At 41.6% G+C, this 18,749-nt stretch overlaps 1 protein-coding gene across 3 annotated transcripts in view; it reads right to left on the bottom strand.

Annotated features, from left to right (window-relative positions):
- Positions 1-18,749, bottom strand: part of RELN (reelin) — a 296,593-nt gene that overhangs the window by 121,262 nt on the left and 156,582 nt on the right. For 2 of the 3 annotated variants that reach the window (XM_081211340.1, XM_081211342.1), the window contains 6 exons: positions 14,387-14,532; positions 13,355-13,402; positions 7,369-7,520; positions 5,071-5,183; positions 3,431-3,639; positions 67-195 (listed from right to left, as the gene is read on the bottom strand). In XM_081211340.1, the coding sequence (XP_081067466.1) occupies positions 67-195; positions 3,431-3,639; positions 5,071-5,183; positions 7,369-7,520; positions 13,355-13,402; positions 14,387-14,532 (797 nt within the window). The remainder of the gene's footprint in view (positions 1-66; positions 196-3,430; positions 3,640-5,070; positions 5,184-7,368; positions 7,521-13,354; positions 13,403-14,386; positions 14,533-18,749) is intronic. The other variant, XM_081211341.1, reaches the window with a different exon arrangement.

Here is an 18,749-nt window from a genome sequence, read left to right as displayed (position 1 = left end):
TTCCAGAGTCAATTTCCTCTTGCATCATTCTTGCACTAGAGCTATTTGGGGAGCGAACTTCCTTACCCGCTGTAATTTTCAGAGGCATAGACTGTGCTGTGAGGAAGGTGAGACCCGACACATGTCTCTGGCAAACATTCAGAATGAAGTAAGGACCAGGATCGGCCATGGTTGGTGGAGAACTCCAAACTGACACTAGGAACCCAAAGAAACAGAGAAGTAAAATGGGCTGTTCATCCCACACTAACTGCGATTAATAGCAAGAACACACAAAAGCTTTAAAATCATGGCTTATTTAATAATTGATCCCCTGGATGCTGAGGTATGAAATGCCTGTGAGTGCTGAACATTCAAGATGAAACAGACATGGAGCACAGTGCGTTAAAAGATGAGATGGTAACCCTTGTCAGAAAGTGTTTAGCTGATGGGTGTGAGAGCAGTTTCTGCAAGTCTGACTTACCCAGCAGGCTGTTGTTTTTCTACATTGGGTTTAAAGAGGATTGATGCCAGTACTGGTGTGTCAAGAAGGAGGCAGACCAAAGGGAAACTGAGAGCTAAGGCCTGTGTGCTCCTACTGCTAATAGGTTTCTCAAACCATTTTGTGGAGGGGTCAGGAGGCTGAGCTGGCAATTGAGTTGGGTTATTTATATTTCATAAGTTCAGAACAATCAGGGATAAAAGGCCAAGCTGTGCACGCATGTTATATTCCACAGAAGCACAGAAATATAGTAGGCATACGAGAATAGCTGTCTTCTTGATCAAGAAGCTGCATAGTGGACAATCTCAGCCTCCTCCCAAGTAGCCGAGAAGCTCAAAAGGTGGGGGGGGGGGAGGAGGATTGCAGTGTGTATAGATGTTAGACCTATATCAGACTACTCTGACCTGGAGAAGGAATAGCTTCCCATGCATCTCCAAGAAGCATTCTAGTGGGTGGAGGGTGGGTACGGGGTACAAGAAGTACATGTGTGAGAGATCTTAGCTAAGGAGATATTCACATATTGGAGCAGGTTCAGGTGATCACATCTTAGGTTAGATATGTATGGCACACACAGCCTCTTCCAAATCTCCTGATGACTGCTCCCAGTGGCTTCATATAGATATTAAATAGCACTGGGTATAAAATAGTGCGCTGTAGCACCCCAGAACATAACTTCTCAGGGGTGAAAAGACACTCTCCCAGTGATGCTCTCTGGACTTGACCATATAGGTAGGACTGGAAGCACTGTAAAACAGATCCTCCAATCCTATCCCATGGAGCTGGTCCAGGAAGATGCCAAGGTCAACATTATCAAAAGCTTCATTGTGACTGAGGAGTAAGGTAGTACTTCCCTTGCTCAGTTCTAGGTAAAGGTGACCAAGGTCAGCTTGGTCCCAAGGCCAGACCAGAACCCAGATTGATCTTTGTCATCCAAGAATGCCCTGCTGCAACCATCTCCACCAACGTCCATAACGAGGAGGAGTGTATTTGTGAGTGGTCACAAATGTGTGAGTTAATCTAAAGTTCTTGCAACATGAATCACCTCATCTCTGAACTCATTACTGCCACTCATTATAAAAAATAAAAGCACTTTCAGTACATACTTTTGGAATAAGCACAAGTCACATTCTGTGAGCTTTCAACTAATTTGGGAAATATTGAAAGAAATGTAGCCTTTTGAAAAATGTCTGTGTAGAATAATTTAAGCAGCGCAGTTTAATTCTAATAGTCTCATTTTAAGTTCTGCAAATGAAGCATTAAGACAAATTAATAATTCATCAGCCTGGCGCCAAATAGCCAGCACATGGCTTATCCAGTTCAGAATAATTTATTTGGAATATGATTTTACTTGAAGAATGTCTTTCCGCACAATTATTGTGTGTGTGATATTTTAAATGTAAATTAAAATAGCTTATGAGGCTTCACTGATTTCATTTGAGTTGAAATTTTATGGATACCTTTGAGGACCACATTTACTCCATATTCTACTATATTCCTAGTCATGAAATGAGAGTACTGCTAAAAATTATGCTTTGGTGGACAAGGAGATTTGCACGGTGAAATTATTTTTGAAATGTAGATGAGGTTTGTGGGAAGTTAGCAGTTCTTTTCAAAAACGAATAAAGCAAAACAAACTCCCTGAATCGGAGCCACTATGTGAGTTGAAAGGAGATCTTTCAAAAAAGATCAAAGACTGTACTGAAAAACCCTACTATGAAGCAGGAAATTATGCTTGTACCTGTACCTTAAAAGAGAAATTCATTTTAAAAGGACTGTTCTAATTGTAGATCTCTATTGAGCATGGTCTACCAAAATACAGAACACCTACATTTGCATATGTAGAACACATATGGCCAACTAGGGGTTCCCAAGAAGTTGTATGCAGAAGTTGGCCAAAACTTTCAAACCTATCTTATAGTTTTATTGTCCTAGCGGAAGAAAATAGATGCCACAGTTTTATATAAACCTACAGAATGCTGTTGTCTTTCACATGTGGCTTGGCTCACAGTAATATTTCTGACACATGGTGTGACTTGGCTTGCTTGCATGGATCATCTGGGCAGGGGTGGATGGGACCTTGTGAGACCCAGAAAGAAAGCAGATGGGGCCATGGGAGGGAAGGTAGGAAAGGGAAAAGCCAGAGCCACATAGGGAGGACAAAACCAGTATAGATGAGGTGTTGGTGGAGCTGAAAGAGAACAGATGGGACCACAGGAAAGAAGGAAGGAAGGAAGGAAGGAAGGAAGGAAGGAAGGAAGGAGAGAGATGAACTGAGTGCATGCTTGGGTTGCCTGTGAAAGAGAGCTATGGAGGCAATCCTGAAAAAAGAGAGGAAGAGATTGCGGAAGTGAGTTCATTTAGAATCAATTTGAATAAATAATTGTCTTCCATTGAACAGAAAATCATGGATTCAAATGAGCAATTTTATGGTTTGTGGTTCAGACCCCATCTATGCATTTGCTTTCAATTTACAGCAGAAAGCTGTGAGCTCAAAGGAGTTGTTGTGTATTTGTAGGTACAGACCTCAGTTCTTCCTTGTACTCAGTTACTTGGGCAAGTTACCTGTCCTTTGTGACTAGCCAGGCCTCAGGGCAGCCATTTTGTGATGGTGCTCACATTTTTTGAAACTTCTTTAAAGTGTCCACGAGCCCCAAAAGGGGCTCAATACTTTCAACTGGAGATGCCAGGGATCACTCATGGTACTTGCCAATCACACCCTACCAGTGAGCTAAGGTCTTCTCTCCTACTATGTTCTCTCATTCTGCTTATCTTGCTACCTCAGCCCATTCATGGTGAAAAGGGTCCATGGGTGGTCTCTTGTTCAGGAGCCCTCAGATCCTAACACTAGCCCTGCATAAATGCACCAAGCAACACAGGGAGGCAGCTTGATAAAAGCTAGAATTGTTAAAAGAAATTAACAATTACATTGAAAAAAGAAATAAATGCAATTACCTGTTGCCGGGTTGGTGGGTTCCACAACCCAAGTTAATAGAAAACTGTATCATGTGAGTTACAGTGGTAGGAAGCACTGGCAGGACATGGAAGTAATCAACTGCCCAGACATTTCTGTTATGCCCTTGATGACTCTTCTGCTTGAGACAGAATTTTGTGGCTGGAGTCTGCAGCTCTGGACTGATGACAACCGAAACCAAAGATGGAACCTTCAACAAAAATCACATTAAATACATGTACTGTAATGTAATCTGTGAGATACATAAATTATAGACTGATAAATAGACACACACACACACACACACACACACACACACACACATATAAATACATACAAACTATGCTAGAAAACCTTTGTTCCAAAAGCAGTACTTGCAAATAATAATAATAATAATAATAATAATAATAATAATAATAATAATAATTTTTATTTATACCCCGCCCTCCCCAGCCAAGGCCGGGCTCAGGGTGGCTAACAAGCAATAATAAAAACAAGTTGAATGAATACAACTTAAAAACAAAATTAAAATAGAACATTAAAATATTGAAACATTAAAATATTAAAATGCAGCCTCATCACAGGAGGAGAATGGAAAAAGAAAAAAGAAAGAGAGGGAGGGAATCAAATTGGCTCCAAGCCAAAGGCCAGGCGGAACAACTCTGTCTTACAGGCCCTGTGGAAAGAAATCAGATCCTGCAGGGCCCTGGTCTCATGAGACAGAGCGTTCCACCAGGCCGGAGCCAGTGTTGAAAAGGCCCTGGCTCTGGTTGAAGCTAATCTAACTTCCTTAGGGCCCGGGACCACTAGGGTGTTGCTATTTATGGACCTTAAGGTCCTCTGTGGGGCACACCGGGAGAGGCGGTCCCGTAGGTACGAGGGTCCTAGGCTGTGAAGGGCTTTAAAGGTCAAAACCAGCACCTTAAATCTGACCCTGTACTCCACCGGGAGCCAGTGCAGCTAGAAAAGGACTGGGTGAATATGCTCCCATGGCAGAGACCCCGTGAGGAGCCTCGCTCCAGCATTCTGCACCCGCTGGAGTTTCTGGGACAGCTTCAAGGGCAGCCCCATGTAGAGCGAATTACAATAGTCAAGCCTGGAGGTAACCGTCGCATGGATCACTGTAGCCAGGTCAGGGCGGGAAAGGTAAGGGACCAACTGCTTGAAGGTGGAAAAATGTTGCCTTGGCTGCTGCTGTAACCTGCGCCTCCATGGAAAGGAGATTAGTCATCTCTATTCTCTTGTGTGTGAATTAGGGTCCTGTATGTTATTTTTGTTGTACCCATACTACAGGAATAGGTCTAAGAGTCATTTTCATATTCCCAAAGAGGTTGGGAATTATGACTTTGTTAGGCAGGCTAGGATGAACAGAATTCATAGCCTTCTTATTGAACTACAATTCCAAGAATTTTTTAAATGGTGAAGACACCGTGCTAATTCCACAACTATTTTAATAGTCTTATTACCTGAGCAAGCCCCTCCAAACTTGCCTCAAATTTGGGAATAGTTTTGGAAACAGGAAGGGGGGTACAGAGGAATGGGGAATTGGTGGAAATCTGATATATGAACGGAGGATCAGTTTAGGAGCCAAGCATTTCTCACCTGAGTTGTGCTACCTTCAGGATTTGTTTTGAACTCTTACCCTATAGGAAGTGTAGGTCATTGTATCCAGATTTAAGTGATCTTTTCTCCCTTCAATCTTTGCATACAATATGACGTCACTTTCATGGGTTTGCCCAGCATCACAGCTCCCACCTGTAGCAATGTGTATATTGGTGGGGTTAGCTATTTAACATTCAGTTGTATATTAAAATCTTCTCACCTTACATAAAAGCAATTGTGAAAATTACAGTCACCAAACATTGTTAAGTTGATGTGTGCAACATTTGAAACAAAAGCTAATGCCACTGAAATGCAGCAAATGCAGGAATAGAACACCCATCCCAAAATGAGGTTTAAATAAACAGTGATGAGAACCACATACTTGGAAGTTAAAAGGAAAGGAAAAGAAAGTCACTTTGTGTAGAAAAGAAGCACGTTATCCTGACTGTTTCATACTGTTCTGCTGGTTTTCTATATGCAGAAAGGTTGATTTCACACAATATTTAAGCATGCAGATTCTTATCTGCAACTTGAAGTTTACAATCCCAACAAGACTGTTCTGTGGGATTATTCTGGATGCAGTTCAGCTCCTATATTTTAAACTCAAATTAAAATTTACTTCCACCCTCCTAATATTTCCCCCACTTGGATATTCAACCAAGTAAATTTTCACACAATGTTTTTCAGTGTGATCATAGAAGTCGACAGTCTTTCTTGCTGAGCCAACAGCTTTGCCCAAGAGTTCAGAAGGTCGACTAAAGTGTCTTTCCTGTTTTTCATGCAGGTGTGCATCTCCTGAAAGACCTGGAAATGCAGAAATCTCCCCTTCCTGTGCTTTTTTTTTTGTACATTATGCAGCACAGAGGAGACGTGACAATTCAGAGCAAATATCAGAGAACTTCCACTTCCAGTAAGAAAGGCTGTTTACTCTTTTTGACATAAAAGGCTGCTTCATCGGAAAAGCAAATTTATTCTCTGTTTCCTTTACTGTCTTTCCATTTCACATTAATGAACACAGTGTTGAAAGAATAAGCTCCACATGTAGTTTACCTGATCTGTAGAGCTTGAAAAACAACATTCCTGGAAAAAGTGTCGCAAAGACAAAGTGTGCGATTTTGCCATTGAAATCTTCTGCTTGTTGGTTCCCACTACCAAAAAGAGTTACAAAACTCCAGTAATTGCAGCTCTCTTACTAAGAGAGGCAGACGGTTTTGCTTTTGTATCTATGCCCCCTGCTTGCTATCTCATCTGCTGTCTTCCCAAAGTGTTAACCAAGGTAACAACCACCCATTTGTGGAAGGCCCGCCAGTACAAGATTTCCCAAAGTATTTCAGCATGAGGTTGTACAGAATACTTTTCTGCCTGGGTTAGGTTGCTTTTAAACCACAGGCAAGTCATTATTGTAACAGCTCATTACCGGACTAGCTAGAAAAGAAAAGAAAAAATTGGAAGGCACAAAATGCAAGAGGAAGGAAGAGGAAGAGGAGGAACTCTTCAGGTGACCACCAGCATATCTATCAAGCCCTGTCCAACACCTTTAAAATTCAGATTCTTCTTCTAGGAGAGCAAGGCATAACCAATTTGAGACTTTGGCCTCCAATTCTGTTGCAAAATATGCTCCTCAAAAACACTGTCTCTGACTCAGGTGCCATGACACTAGGCTCATACACCTCCCATCCCACTGGAAATGTAGCAGGTGAAGTAGAAACAGAAGCTGGAACTCAATTTTACGATAATACAGGTACAGTTTTCTACCTCTTCCTAGGAAATGTATAGTAAAATTTACTCAGGTCCTGATGTCATCAAATAGCATATATTTCTGCCCCTACCAGGGTTTGGAGGGGGAAATGCACAGAGTTACGAGGTCTGAAGACACAGGACTCAGCTAGATTGGTAAAGAAAAAGTGTTTTATATGTGTTGTATATGCGATATAACACTGTGACACAAGATGATGCTGAGGAATCCTGTCTTTCCCTACCGGATTTCCCTGTATGAGTTTACAACGCAATTAACTGAATTGTTTCTTTGACATGTCTAGATCCAGTCTCAGTATGGAAGGGATGAACTATCACCATTCTAGTTTTGTCAAAAGTACTTGTGATAACTGCTTCCTGGTGAAGGCTTAGTAGCAAGTGACAGTGAGAAAATGCTGGAAGGAAAAACAGCCAAACCAAGGGTCAAGGGTAGTTGAGGCAGTAAGGATCAAGTGCCACACAGATTCTGAAAAGGACAGGCACTCAGACAGAAGGACTGGTTGTAACACACTCTCCAAAAGAATAACTAACCTTTTCTCATCAAATGTGCACATACCAAAATATACTAATGGCTCATACTCACCCATGCTGAAATAAAACCTCAGATTTCCGTAACCTGTAGTGTCCATATATGGAGTGCACAGCTTTCTCTCTCCATCTCTGAGAAAAACAGCTGATGAACCTGATTCCAGGGTTCCACATTCAGTGCCGATTACAGCTCCAGATATATCCCACCTGAAGACATTAGTCAAGATGTAAGAGATAGGGCTATTTCACACATTATGTAGAAGCAATCTTTGGTACTGGGTATAGACTCAACAGGAAACCAACAGGAAACTCAACAGGAGAGCCAGTGTGGTGTAGTGGTTAAGAGCGATAGACTCGTAATCTGGGGAACTGGGTTCGCTTCCCCGCTCCTCCACATGCAGCTGCTGGGTGACCTTGGGCTAGTCACACTTCTCTGAAGTCTCTCAGCCCCACTCACCTCACAGAGTGTTTGTTGTGGGGGAGGAAGGGAAAAGGAGAATGTTAGCCACTTTGAGACTCCTTCAGGTAGTGATAAAGCGGGATATCAAATCCAAACTCTTCTTCTTCATGGTCAATATGACAGTATGTTCAGGCCTGCTGGTATGTATTTTGTTTTTCTTCCTGATTTACTACCAATATTTGTTCTCATATTATATGTGGTGTCCTGTGATATTGTTATGTTTAATGTATTAACTGTTTCATCTGGGGTAGAAAGGTGGGGTACAAATGTCTTTAAATATAAACGCACCTTACAATTTATAGCTAAAAGGTCATGTAAAGTGGCCCTTGGTCCTAAAAGCAGCAAACTTACATTAATTAATTAAAGCATATTCAGGATTTTTTGGTGGAAGGGCACCAATAACAGTGTCCAAAGCAGAATAATAATAATAATAATAAGAAGAAGAAGCATGACAAGATTTGAAATATGTTCATCATCATTCAAAATAGCTATATGTTTGACAAAAATTATTACAAATATTTAAAAAGGTTTTTATGCATTGTGTATTCTCCTGACCAAGTTGCTTGCCCCACTCTTGGCAATAGCCTCAATGATGGGTGAAAAGGTTAAGAATTTAAGAATAAGCAAACAAAAATGACAGAATAGGCATTTTAACTGCCACCAAGGAGCAGAATTGAGGGAAGGATCAGAGCTGTCTACCCTCTTTGTCAGTCTTGATGACCCTTTACCTAGTATCAGTGGCAAGCTGCACTGCAATTATTTAGCTGGGAATTTTTGTATTGGCACAGAGGGCGATTGTATCCCTTCAGAAGTTTCAGCCATCTCAGGCTGTGGAGAAGTAGTGAATTAATGTACAGATGCAGTCCATTCGCCTTGCAATTCTTCCTTTGTAACTGCCTTTTCAGTTGCAGTTTCCATTTCAGTCTCTTTGGGATCATGCTGGAAGGAGAAATCAGGCATGGACCTCCCACAGGTACTCGTGAAAAGCAATGTGGGGCCTCACAAGCCAACACCCACATCACACCAATTGGGTGAGCCCCCTTATCGCTGCACAAGATGCACAGAGGGGAATCTGATTACACAAGGCAATGGTGCAGATGTTTATCTACGATTCACTCCGTGGCTGATAAGCAGCTCGTGGATCAGTGACAAACAAAAGGAGGGGCTCACAGAAGGCTCCCTGGATCTGACTGGCGAAAGTGCAAGCAGCATATTTCAGAAAGGCGCACTGTCCTGTGTTCCTGGGAGAGATAACACCCACATCATCTGGGTTCTCAATGGCAACCAAAGCATAGGTTGCCTAGAGAAGTTTTCTCCATGTTCTCTTCAGACTGATGATGATAAATACCAACAGCAACACCTTTTATTTTATAAATGAATTGTTATATCTGTTATATCTAAAAGTCTTAGATCGGTGCCTCCCAGAAGGCTTCCTGGAGCATGACATTTGAGGACATCATCTTCCTTCATCTGAAGGACATCAAGAGCTTCAGACATTGTAGAAGTTTCCTTGGAAAGCAACAGCAGAAAATGCAGTAACGTTTTATGAAGGCCTCTTGGGGGTTAGAGAGAAAGACAAATAATAATGTTTTGAAGGTATACTTTTTTGGCCCCAAACAGTAGATTCCATGTGTCTAAAGTCTACTCACCACTTGTCTAGGACATGCACCCATACCTTCAAGAACCTTCTGGAACTACAAAGAACCTTCAAAAAGCAGGTTCTGCGTATTTTTAGGAGCAAGAACAGGGCTGGTTCCGCCATGCAGCACACGGAAGCTATCAGCATTGGGAGGGATGGAGGAATAGCTGGAGCCACCAGTTGGGCTCCACTTTCAACACAAAAATGCCTCTGCCACCATTGAGCAATGATCTATCAGAAAAAGTCAAAGCATGCACCCAGTTGCTTGGGGGGATCATGCACAATATGTAAAATCCATTTACTGGATTCTCACAGGCATCTGGTTGTGAGAACAGGATACTGGACTATAAGGGCCACTGGCCTGATCCAGCAGGATCTTTTTTATGTAGCTGCAGTTACACTGATAACACATCTTGAACCATGCTAATGTTAATCCACATTGTATAAAGTACATGCATTTGGTACAAGTTGTATCAAATATTTTTCAATGCTTAGCGTTCAAGATGTACCTCATAATACATCTATTTAATAAAAAAAATTAAGTATCAGTGCAAATCATTATTATCAGTGCAGATAGTTCCTTACACAGGACATTCTAATCAGACTGTAATTATGTAATTTCTTTTCTTCACAAAATTGCTGATACAATTTAAATACAGTCCAAACTAGTTTCTCAAGGTGGGATTACAAATGTTTGCATGCCTGTAATTGTGGGCTCTTCCAAAGGCTAGGTTCCTAAGAGGTGGTGAAGTGGGTTTACTTAATCAGGGTTGTTACTTTATTGGGATAACTCCCAGGGAACCAATTTAGACTAATGATAATGAGTGGCAGGGGCTGATGTTTAATTGGAACAGCATTCACAAAAGATCTACTTATTAGGGATATATTCTGCAATTAAAAAGGGGTTAATTGGTACTGGCATTTATCTGGATTTTCAGTAACTGGTTAATTTCAGTTACTTCATTGTGCCTAAAGCTTGAGAACATTATTGGGCTGCAGGGAAAGTTTAAAAGTTCACAAGACAAACCAGCATGCAATTCCTAACTAGTGTTTGGCATCTCAGACAGTCACAGAGCAAGCAACACATAATGCATAGCCTCCAATATTTCACAGAGAGAAAATAGGAGCACTCTTGCGTGTTTGCAATATACCTATTCTCACACCAAGGATAACTGCTGGAGCAGACTCCTCAGGCCCATTACACACTGTTGAAGGCTATGTATTGAATCTCCTTTATATTGCACTCATTTATTCCGCAATAGCCTGTCATACACTGGCTTCTGAGGCAATGATATTAGTGAGCAAGTCATAACAGTTTCCTTCTTTTAAAATAAAAAAAATCCTTCCAGTAGCACCTTAAAGACCAACTAAGTTAGTTCTTGGTATGAGCTTTCATGTGCATGCACACTTCTTCAGATACACTGAAACAGAAGTTGCCAGATCCTTCTATATAGTGAGAAGATGGGGAGGGGTATTACTCAGAAGGGTGGTGGGAATGGGAGATTGGCAGATAGCTGTTGACGACTCTTAACGACTGCAATAGGTCTTACAGGAAAAGGCAAGGGGTGAGAAGGCGAAGAATGGCTTAGTCATGTATAATGAGATAAGAATCCAATGTCTTTGTTCAAACCAGGTCTCTCCATGGTTTTGAGTTTGGTAATGAGTTGCAATTCAGCAGCTTCTCTTTCCAGTCTATTTCTGAAATTCCTTATTTTAAAAATGTAAGGATTTTTAATCAGACCACGAAGCTGGTTGTCCTAGTTACAGAATAGCCAACTTCCTATAACGTCTACTTTATACACAAGTAACAAGTTATTGTGGGATGGGAGGCAAGCACTGCATTGATATTTTGTGTATATTTATATATGGACGCGGTAGTCAACATATATCTGCTCCCACTGAGGAATAGAGACCCAGGAGAGGGGGGTTGAAGCCTAGAGAATTACAGTGTGCATGCTGGCCATTGTTTAAGAAGTTATCTCACACAATTCCAGAAATGGCCGAATAGCAATTCTGAAATGATGAGTTCTAATCAAAGATATGCACAGCCCCATTCCCTGCAAAAGGGCTGTGCCTGGTAGGGACCATTGAGACAAGGACTTGCTGCTCACTTGCCACCAGTTGTTGACTCCTGGAGATGTACGTGGTTGCTAACAATGTCATAAAGGCAACCCACTTTCCACTTTGATAGTCTGGGAAGAACCACGAGAGAATCTGGAAGTGCACTAGCAAGATAATGTCTAAGGATGCGTGTCTGATTTCTAAGTACAAAAGACATAACCACTCTAGAAAATTTAAGGTCTTATGTACCTGACAAAACCGCACTTTGTCATTCAACAAGTTTGTTTTAAAACCTGAAGAATCTTTTTCAGAAGACCTGAAAGCTTCAATGGACTGCCAAGCTGTCCTTGTACTTTTCATTAGTGCACTAATGTCAGCCTATCCTTATGCACTTTTCCTTTGAATTCAGCATTATTGTCTTTCTCATTTTCAGCTTCAAGTTAGTTCCTGGAGCACTGCCAGAAGGTGTTTAAGGAAAGAGGAGCATGCAAATATCGAGCTGATCTTTTGAAATGTGGGACAGAATGGATCTGTAATGCAATGAGCTGGTGAGGGTCATAATACCATAGGTGGCTGCCAGAATGTCACTGCCCTGAGACCATCACCATAATTAAAGTGACCAGGAATAGAGGTGGAAATAGAGGTGGAATTTTAAAGGGACTAAAGCAAAAGAAATTTAAAGGAACAGAAACGCTACCACTGAACAAGAAATGGTGAATTGTCTTGAGAGGGAATGATATACATAGGAAATGCAGTTTGTATTTAATTGTGGGCAAATTGCAGCGGGGGAACAGATAAATGAGAAAGGAGCTATAAAAGGTGCTGAATGAGAGAGTGAACTGATACAAACAGTACAGAGCTAGGGAATATGTGAGCAGAGACACTTTGCAGGCAGAAGTGCAAATCAGGTCAGGTAGTGAAAAATGACAGGGAAACAACTAAGGTCAGAGTTTGAAGAAGCAGGAAAAACAACAAATCTGAAGAAAGGATCAGCGACTATAGTTACTGCTTGATTTACTCTAAAATGTAGGCCAGGGCATAGGAGAATTGCACAACACAAGTCAAATTGTGTGGTCAACAAAAGGAGGAGAAAAAAATATGGTTGAAAGTTGGTTTGAGAACTTTTTTTGGCTCAAACCAAAGGCTTTGGGGACCATACCTGTCCTTTTCACAGTAGCCACCTGTTCACATGGCCTGGGTAGCAGCAGCAGCAGCAGCACTTACACTGCATGGTGCTGTTTCCTCAAGGACACCAAAGTGAGGATATGAAACACTGCTCTCTGCTCCTGCTCTCTCATGACAAGGCTACATGGCAACATTATGAAGTCGAATCAGAGTGAGGAATACACAAGGAATGTTGAATGCACTGAATAAAGTCAGGGTGGAAGGTTTTTTTTTGGGGGGGGTACGCTAAAACACACTTTTAGACATAGGTAACTTCAGACAACATGTGGTATTTGCAGCTTTTTTGAGGAAATGCTGATTCACATTGACATTTTCCCTTTTGTTTATTACTCCAAGTCTGGCTCTTGCAATGAGCTCTTCTTTTCTCCTCGCTACCATCTTGGGTCTAAAAATGTTTGTGTGTCCCCCCCCCCCACCTCTCATATTGCTTCACCCAGACCATCTATCCTTTAATTATACATGCAACATATCTAGAGGGTTTTCTCATCAGAATTAAATTCCCTAAATATTAGACTATGGCATGAAGTAGATTCCGAACTGAGTTGATTTTGCTATTGAACAGTCACAGTATTTGACTAGATGATCACATCCAGTTGTTAGCCAACAGGATCACTGCCTCGCGAGATAAAGGAAACACGAAGCCTGGAAGCGCCAGAGAAAGAATGAAGAGGATAGGAAAAAATACTGAATAGCTACCCATTCTCTGAACAACGTCCATCCTGTGTATTGAATGAGGCAGGGATCCTGTGGAAAAAACAGCATGTGATCACAGAATTAAAGTATTCATCATACTATGTGTGGATAAGGGGTGGATGGCAATGATTCTTAATCATGAATACTGATACCAGGTCAATAATATTCTAGGCACCTTATATAGACAGCATGAGCCCTGCTCAGAGAAGGCTTATGGTCTACAGATGATAGAGATGGCACAAAAGGAGAAGAGGCCAGCTTGTAGCTTAATTAGAATATTTGATTTTAAATGTGAGGCATTCATAGACCCATGAAAATCTTTACTTGGTTCCCCAATTAAATATTCAAAACGGGCTATAATCAGCCAAAATTGTGTCTTTATCATCACCACTACCATCATAATCTGAAATCTGGAGGAAAGTTAAATGCTAGCCACCATTGTTATAGTATGCATGTCTTATGCCATGGTGAAGCTGAACTGCAATCCACAAACCACCAAGGCAACACTCTACACCTTAATCCTATTTTTTTTAAAGTAATCTCTGCTTGCTTCAGTGAAATTTACTTCCTCGTGGAAAAAAAAATTAAGATTTGTGGTGTTAGTCCCATAAACAACAATGGGAATGAGCACAAATATATGAAGTACATATATAATTCCAGTGGTACATGGGTTGCAAAATGAGAGGTGCTTTCTAGGTACTTAATTGCAGAATTATCCCAAGATGTTTCTTCAAGATTCACTGTCAGTTAATACTGAATGTTAGAGGTTTGCTCATGATAGCAGTGATTTTGCCATAGAAAAGTGAGACATTTTAAAAAACTCAATATATCATTCTGGAGCCACTGACCCTTCTTGACTTATTCATCTCTAAAATTTAGGGGGGGGGGCACTTTCCTGAGATTATTTAATCACCACAGACATATGTTGCCAAAAGCAAGAAAAAGTGCTTCTCGGCTGAAGCTTCTTGCTTCCCCCCCAACCCGAGAGTAATGCCACATGCGTCCTTATACTTCTGTAGGGTAGTGAACACTCACCCTTTGGGCTGGCTCTCAAACTCTTCTGCCCACTGTTCCTGGGCATCTTCAGTAGAAAGATCGACATCTCGCGTTGTGGCAAAATTCAACTCACTGCCTTCTGTTCCATGGAAATAAATTGCATTCCCATCTGACTGACAGCTATGCTGCAGATAAAAGGAGCATGCAGGAGGTATGTATTAAATCGGTTTTGTAACAGCAGCTTTCGACAACTCTGAGAAAGCCATTAAATTATTTAGCAACTGGCTGATTACAGAAGCTAAACCAAAAAGTGAAAGAAAGAGAAAATGTGCACTTAATTCTTCTGTATGTATCTTGAATAATTTATAAATTACTGTCAGTATTCAGTCAACTTGTAGGGCTGCTTCTAACAATACTTTCCCCTATCTGCAACATTGCTAAAAGTTGTAACATTTAATATCTATATATATGCCAAATACAAATGGTTCTGTAGTACAGTAAATAAAATGTTAAACCACAAGCTATGAGCGCTCTAGGTGATAAGATCATGATGCCCTTCTATGCTAAACAAATGCTTTGAAGTGAACCTGGGTTTTGCTCTTAAGCCTCTAAGATCATCTCAACGGGGCTACAGCAACACCATGTCAAGGTTACACATGTGCAATGCATGAAACTTGTACCCTCAGTCTGAAGTTTGAGCTGTCTAAGTATCTGAATACTCAATCCACACTAATCCCCAAACCAAGAATCCTGCCTCATTTGAGATACAGTCAGAAAAGAAATCCAAGTTTTGCCAGCAGAGCATGCAAATTCAGATAGGAAAAGCCCTTTCTTGTGAATGAAAAATGCAGATAATATATTGGTTGACATCACAAATGGAAAACAATGGTGGAAAATCCTCTGGGAAACAGTCGATTAATCAGTTTGCTTTGAATCTCAGAAAAATCCGACAGAACAGGATACAGGTAAAGACAATATCGTGTAATTTTGTTTGCTTGTTTTGAGAACTGTTTTATAAGTAGTGATCAGGGGGTTGCTGTAAATGTTAGTTGTGGTAGGCCAAAGGAATGTAATGCAAGCAGAAGAAAACACAAACATGCAAAGAAAATACAAACAATCAGATGTCATACACTTGTTTTAATAATACAAATAAAGGATAATTTCACAGGACTTTCCTTAGTGGCTTTTGCAAACATCCTATGTTGTTTTCCATGTTGAAGTTGACTAACAACATCAATAAGCTGCTGGAACAAGAAGGGAAACAATATCCCTGGCCAGTTGGACAGAATAAAGGAAATTTAAAAAAAATCAGATAAATGAATAAACCTACAGATAAATGTATTTTGTGGTATACCTCAGCACCCCAGTCCTAATTCCTCAAAAGTAACTGGCATAAATCCCCACGGACCTTTGTGGGAGGGGGGGTTTCTTAGGTTAAGTCTACATTTGCAGCTTGAAATGCTGCAATGTTGTTTTCCCCTGCTGAGTTTGCAAGTCGCTTTCTCTCACTGCTCTTCACATCCGAGCAGGAGTGGGGATATCTCCACTGATTTCTTTCTGTGTGCAATGGCTGCTTCTGTATTCAAATTGGATGGAAGCTGGTTTGAGGGAAAGTGCATTAAAGAGGAATGTTTCTTGAAAAGCAACAGAATACAAATGAATTGTGGCTAATGTCACCTGCCTTAATGAAACCTGTGACGGGAGCACACTGGACCTGCAGCAAGCAGTAATGTGAACACACCCTTACTTGAAAAGCTGCAGCCCTGATTGGGTAACAAAAGCCAATCCACGCTAAGTTTGACATCAGCAAACGTTTGATTAGTTAAGGGTATGGTGGTATGGCATTTGAATCTTGCACAGGATCACTGAAAACTGCAGCTCCCCATGGGCTGAATGTCTGTGCGAACTCAGATTTTATTTCATCAGAACTGAGTGAAGATGGCGTCTACCACCAGAGAAGGACTTTTGGATTGATTCGGCATAAACACCAGCGTGTGAGAACATTCTGCAAACAACAGACTTACCAGCTGCAAAAAAAAAAAAAAAAGGAGAGTCATACAAATTTCACACAGAAGCACATTATTGTTTACTTCAACTTGCCTGTGGAAACAATTCAGAGGCCACGAAAGAAAAGGACAACAACAGGAAGATTTAAAGAAGGAACTATTGGAAACTCAAGGCAGTAGAAACATAAGATGATTGGAACCCCACTGAACTTGAAGCATGGGAAGCCCCAACAAAAATTTATAATTTGGCAGAATATTTGGACTATATGATATGTATTTGTATAATTTGGAATACTTAATGTGATTAAAAGAGAGCTCTACCTCTCTTTTAAATCAGAACCAGTGAAGGCGGTGAAGGTCCTGTGTGAGTGTCTGGACGCGGTTGGAGGATGGATGGCGGCTAACAGATTGAGGTTGAATCCTGACAAGACAGAAGTACTGTTTTTGGGGGACAGGAGGCGGGCAGGTGTGGAGGATTCCCTGGTCCTGAATGGGGTAACTGTGCCCCTGAAGGACCAGGTGCGCAGCCTGGGAGTCATTTTGGACTCACAGCTGTCCATGGAGGCACAGGTCAAATCTGTGTCCAGGGCAGCTGTTTACCAGCTCCATCTGGTACGTAGGCTGAGACCCTATCTGCCTGCGGACTGTCTCGCCAGAGTGGTGCATGCTCTGGTTATCTCCCGCTTGGACTACTGCAATGCACTCTACGTGGGGCTACCTTTGAAGGTGACTCGGAAACTACAACTAATCCAGAATGCGGCAGCTAGACTGGGGACTGGGAGCGGCCGCCGAGACCATATAACACCGGTCTTGAAAGACCTGCATTGGCTCCCAGTACGTTTCCGAGCACAATTCAAAGTGTTGGTGCTGACCTTGAAAGCCCTAAACGGCCTCGGTCCAGTATACCTGAAGGAGCGTCTCCACCCCCATCATTCTGCCCGGACGCTGAGGTCCAGCGCCGAGGGCCTTCTGGCGGTTCCCTCATTGCGAGAAGCAAAGCTACAGGGAACCAGGCAGAGGGCCTTCTCGGTAGTGGCGCCCGCCCTGTGGAACGCCCTTCCAGCAGATGTCAAAGCGATAAATAACTACCTGACATTCAGAAGACATCTTAAGGCAGCCCTGTTCAGGGAAGTTTTTAACGTGTGATATTTTATTGTATTTTTGGTTTTTATGGAAGCCGCCCAGAGTGGCTGGAGAGGCCCAGCCAGCTGGGCGGGGTATAAATAATAAATTATTATTATTATTATTATTATTATTATTATTATTATTATTTGATTGGATTGTTAAAATGGAAAATTTTTTTTTTGGAAAAAAGAATGCCTGTGCGAACTGGTCCAGCCATGGGACCAAAACTGTGTCTGGACAGGCACAGGGATGCAGGACAGAGCAGAAACAAAGTGACTTGATCAAGGTCACGAGGCATCCCAGAGTAGTCTTCAAAACAGGCTGCTGATCATACAGTTCTTCCAACTCAAAGGGCCATCTTACAAATACAGAGGAATAGAAACAGCGCCAAGGGGACACATTAAATTTTCATCAAAATAAAGAAGGGTAGTGAAACTGGTAGAATGTACTGCTTTGCCCTTTTCAGGCCAAAAGTCTCATTACAGATGAATAAAGTGCAATACATCTAAGGTTTGACATCTCTGTCTCTTTCCCCTGCTCTTTTATGCTTATAACTGTAAATCAATAAGCCTGGTCCTCCCCCCACCTCTTTCCCTTGGCTATATAGTCTCTCATTGCTTGACAAGCAGAACACAGTGTAACTAAGTGATGCAGCTTTGCCAGTTGGAGATGCATCAACAGGAAACATCCGTGCTAAATTCCTCAGTCTAATAGATTTTGAGCTTCAGTTGTGGGCTGCATCTTCCTGAGGATGCTCCCGAGTGAGTGACTTCACCTCTGGGCTTTCAAAACATTTGCTGTCTCCTCTACCAACATTTAATTAGGCTTAAAAAAAAATATCAAAGATGAACCCTGATGTACCTCTTCCTAATAACTCTCAGTGGCCTAATGGACATGATGATTCTTTCAGACAGCTGTAGCCTCACAATTTATTTTTTGGCAACTCTGGTTACACTGGAATGAGTATATCAGGCATTTGGGTGATGCCAGCTTGCAAAGGGCTGGTGGCAGATGGAGAGAAATCTGCCCATAGTGCTTGCACCTTTACATGAGTGGAGAGTCATCCATTTCCCCCATTAAGGGGTTGTCACTTAGCCCACCCAGCTGGAAAAGAAGGTTGCTGTTTTTCCAAGAGCCTGGCTAGCAGGTTGCATTAGAGACAAATGCAAAGGGCACTTTAAAACAGAAGGCAAACTACCATTTGTAGGCAAACTGAAACCACACTCTTTCAACAGCAGCCAGTTTTTTTAAAAATGGCTGTAATATTTTAG

This window comes from Podarcis bocagei (genome assembly GCF_964188305.1).
Source record: "Podarcis bocagei genome assembly, chromosome: 10".
Classification (NCBI taxonomy): domain Eukaryota; kingdom Metazoa; phylum Chordata; class Lepidosauria; order Squamata; family Lacertidae; genus Podarcis; species Podarcis bocagei.
Note: the sequence above shows the minus strand (reverse complement) of the source record. Positions and strands in the feature narration are given on the sequence as shown.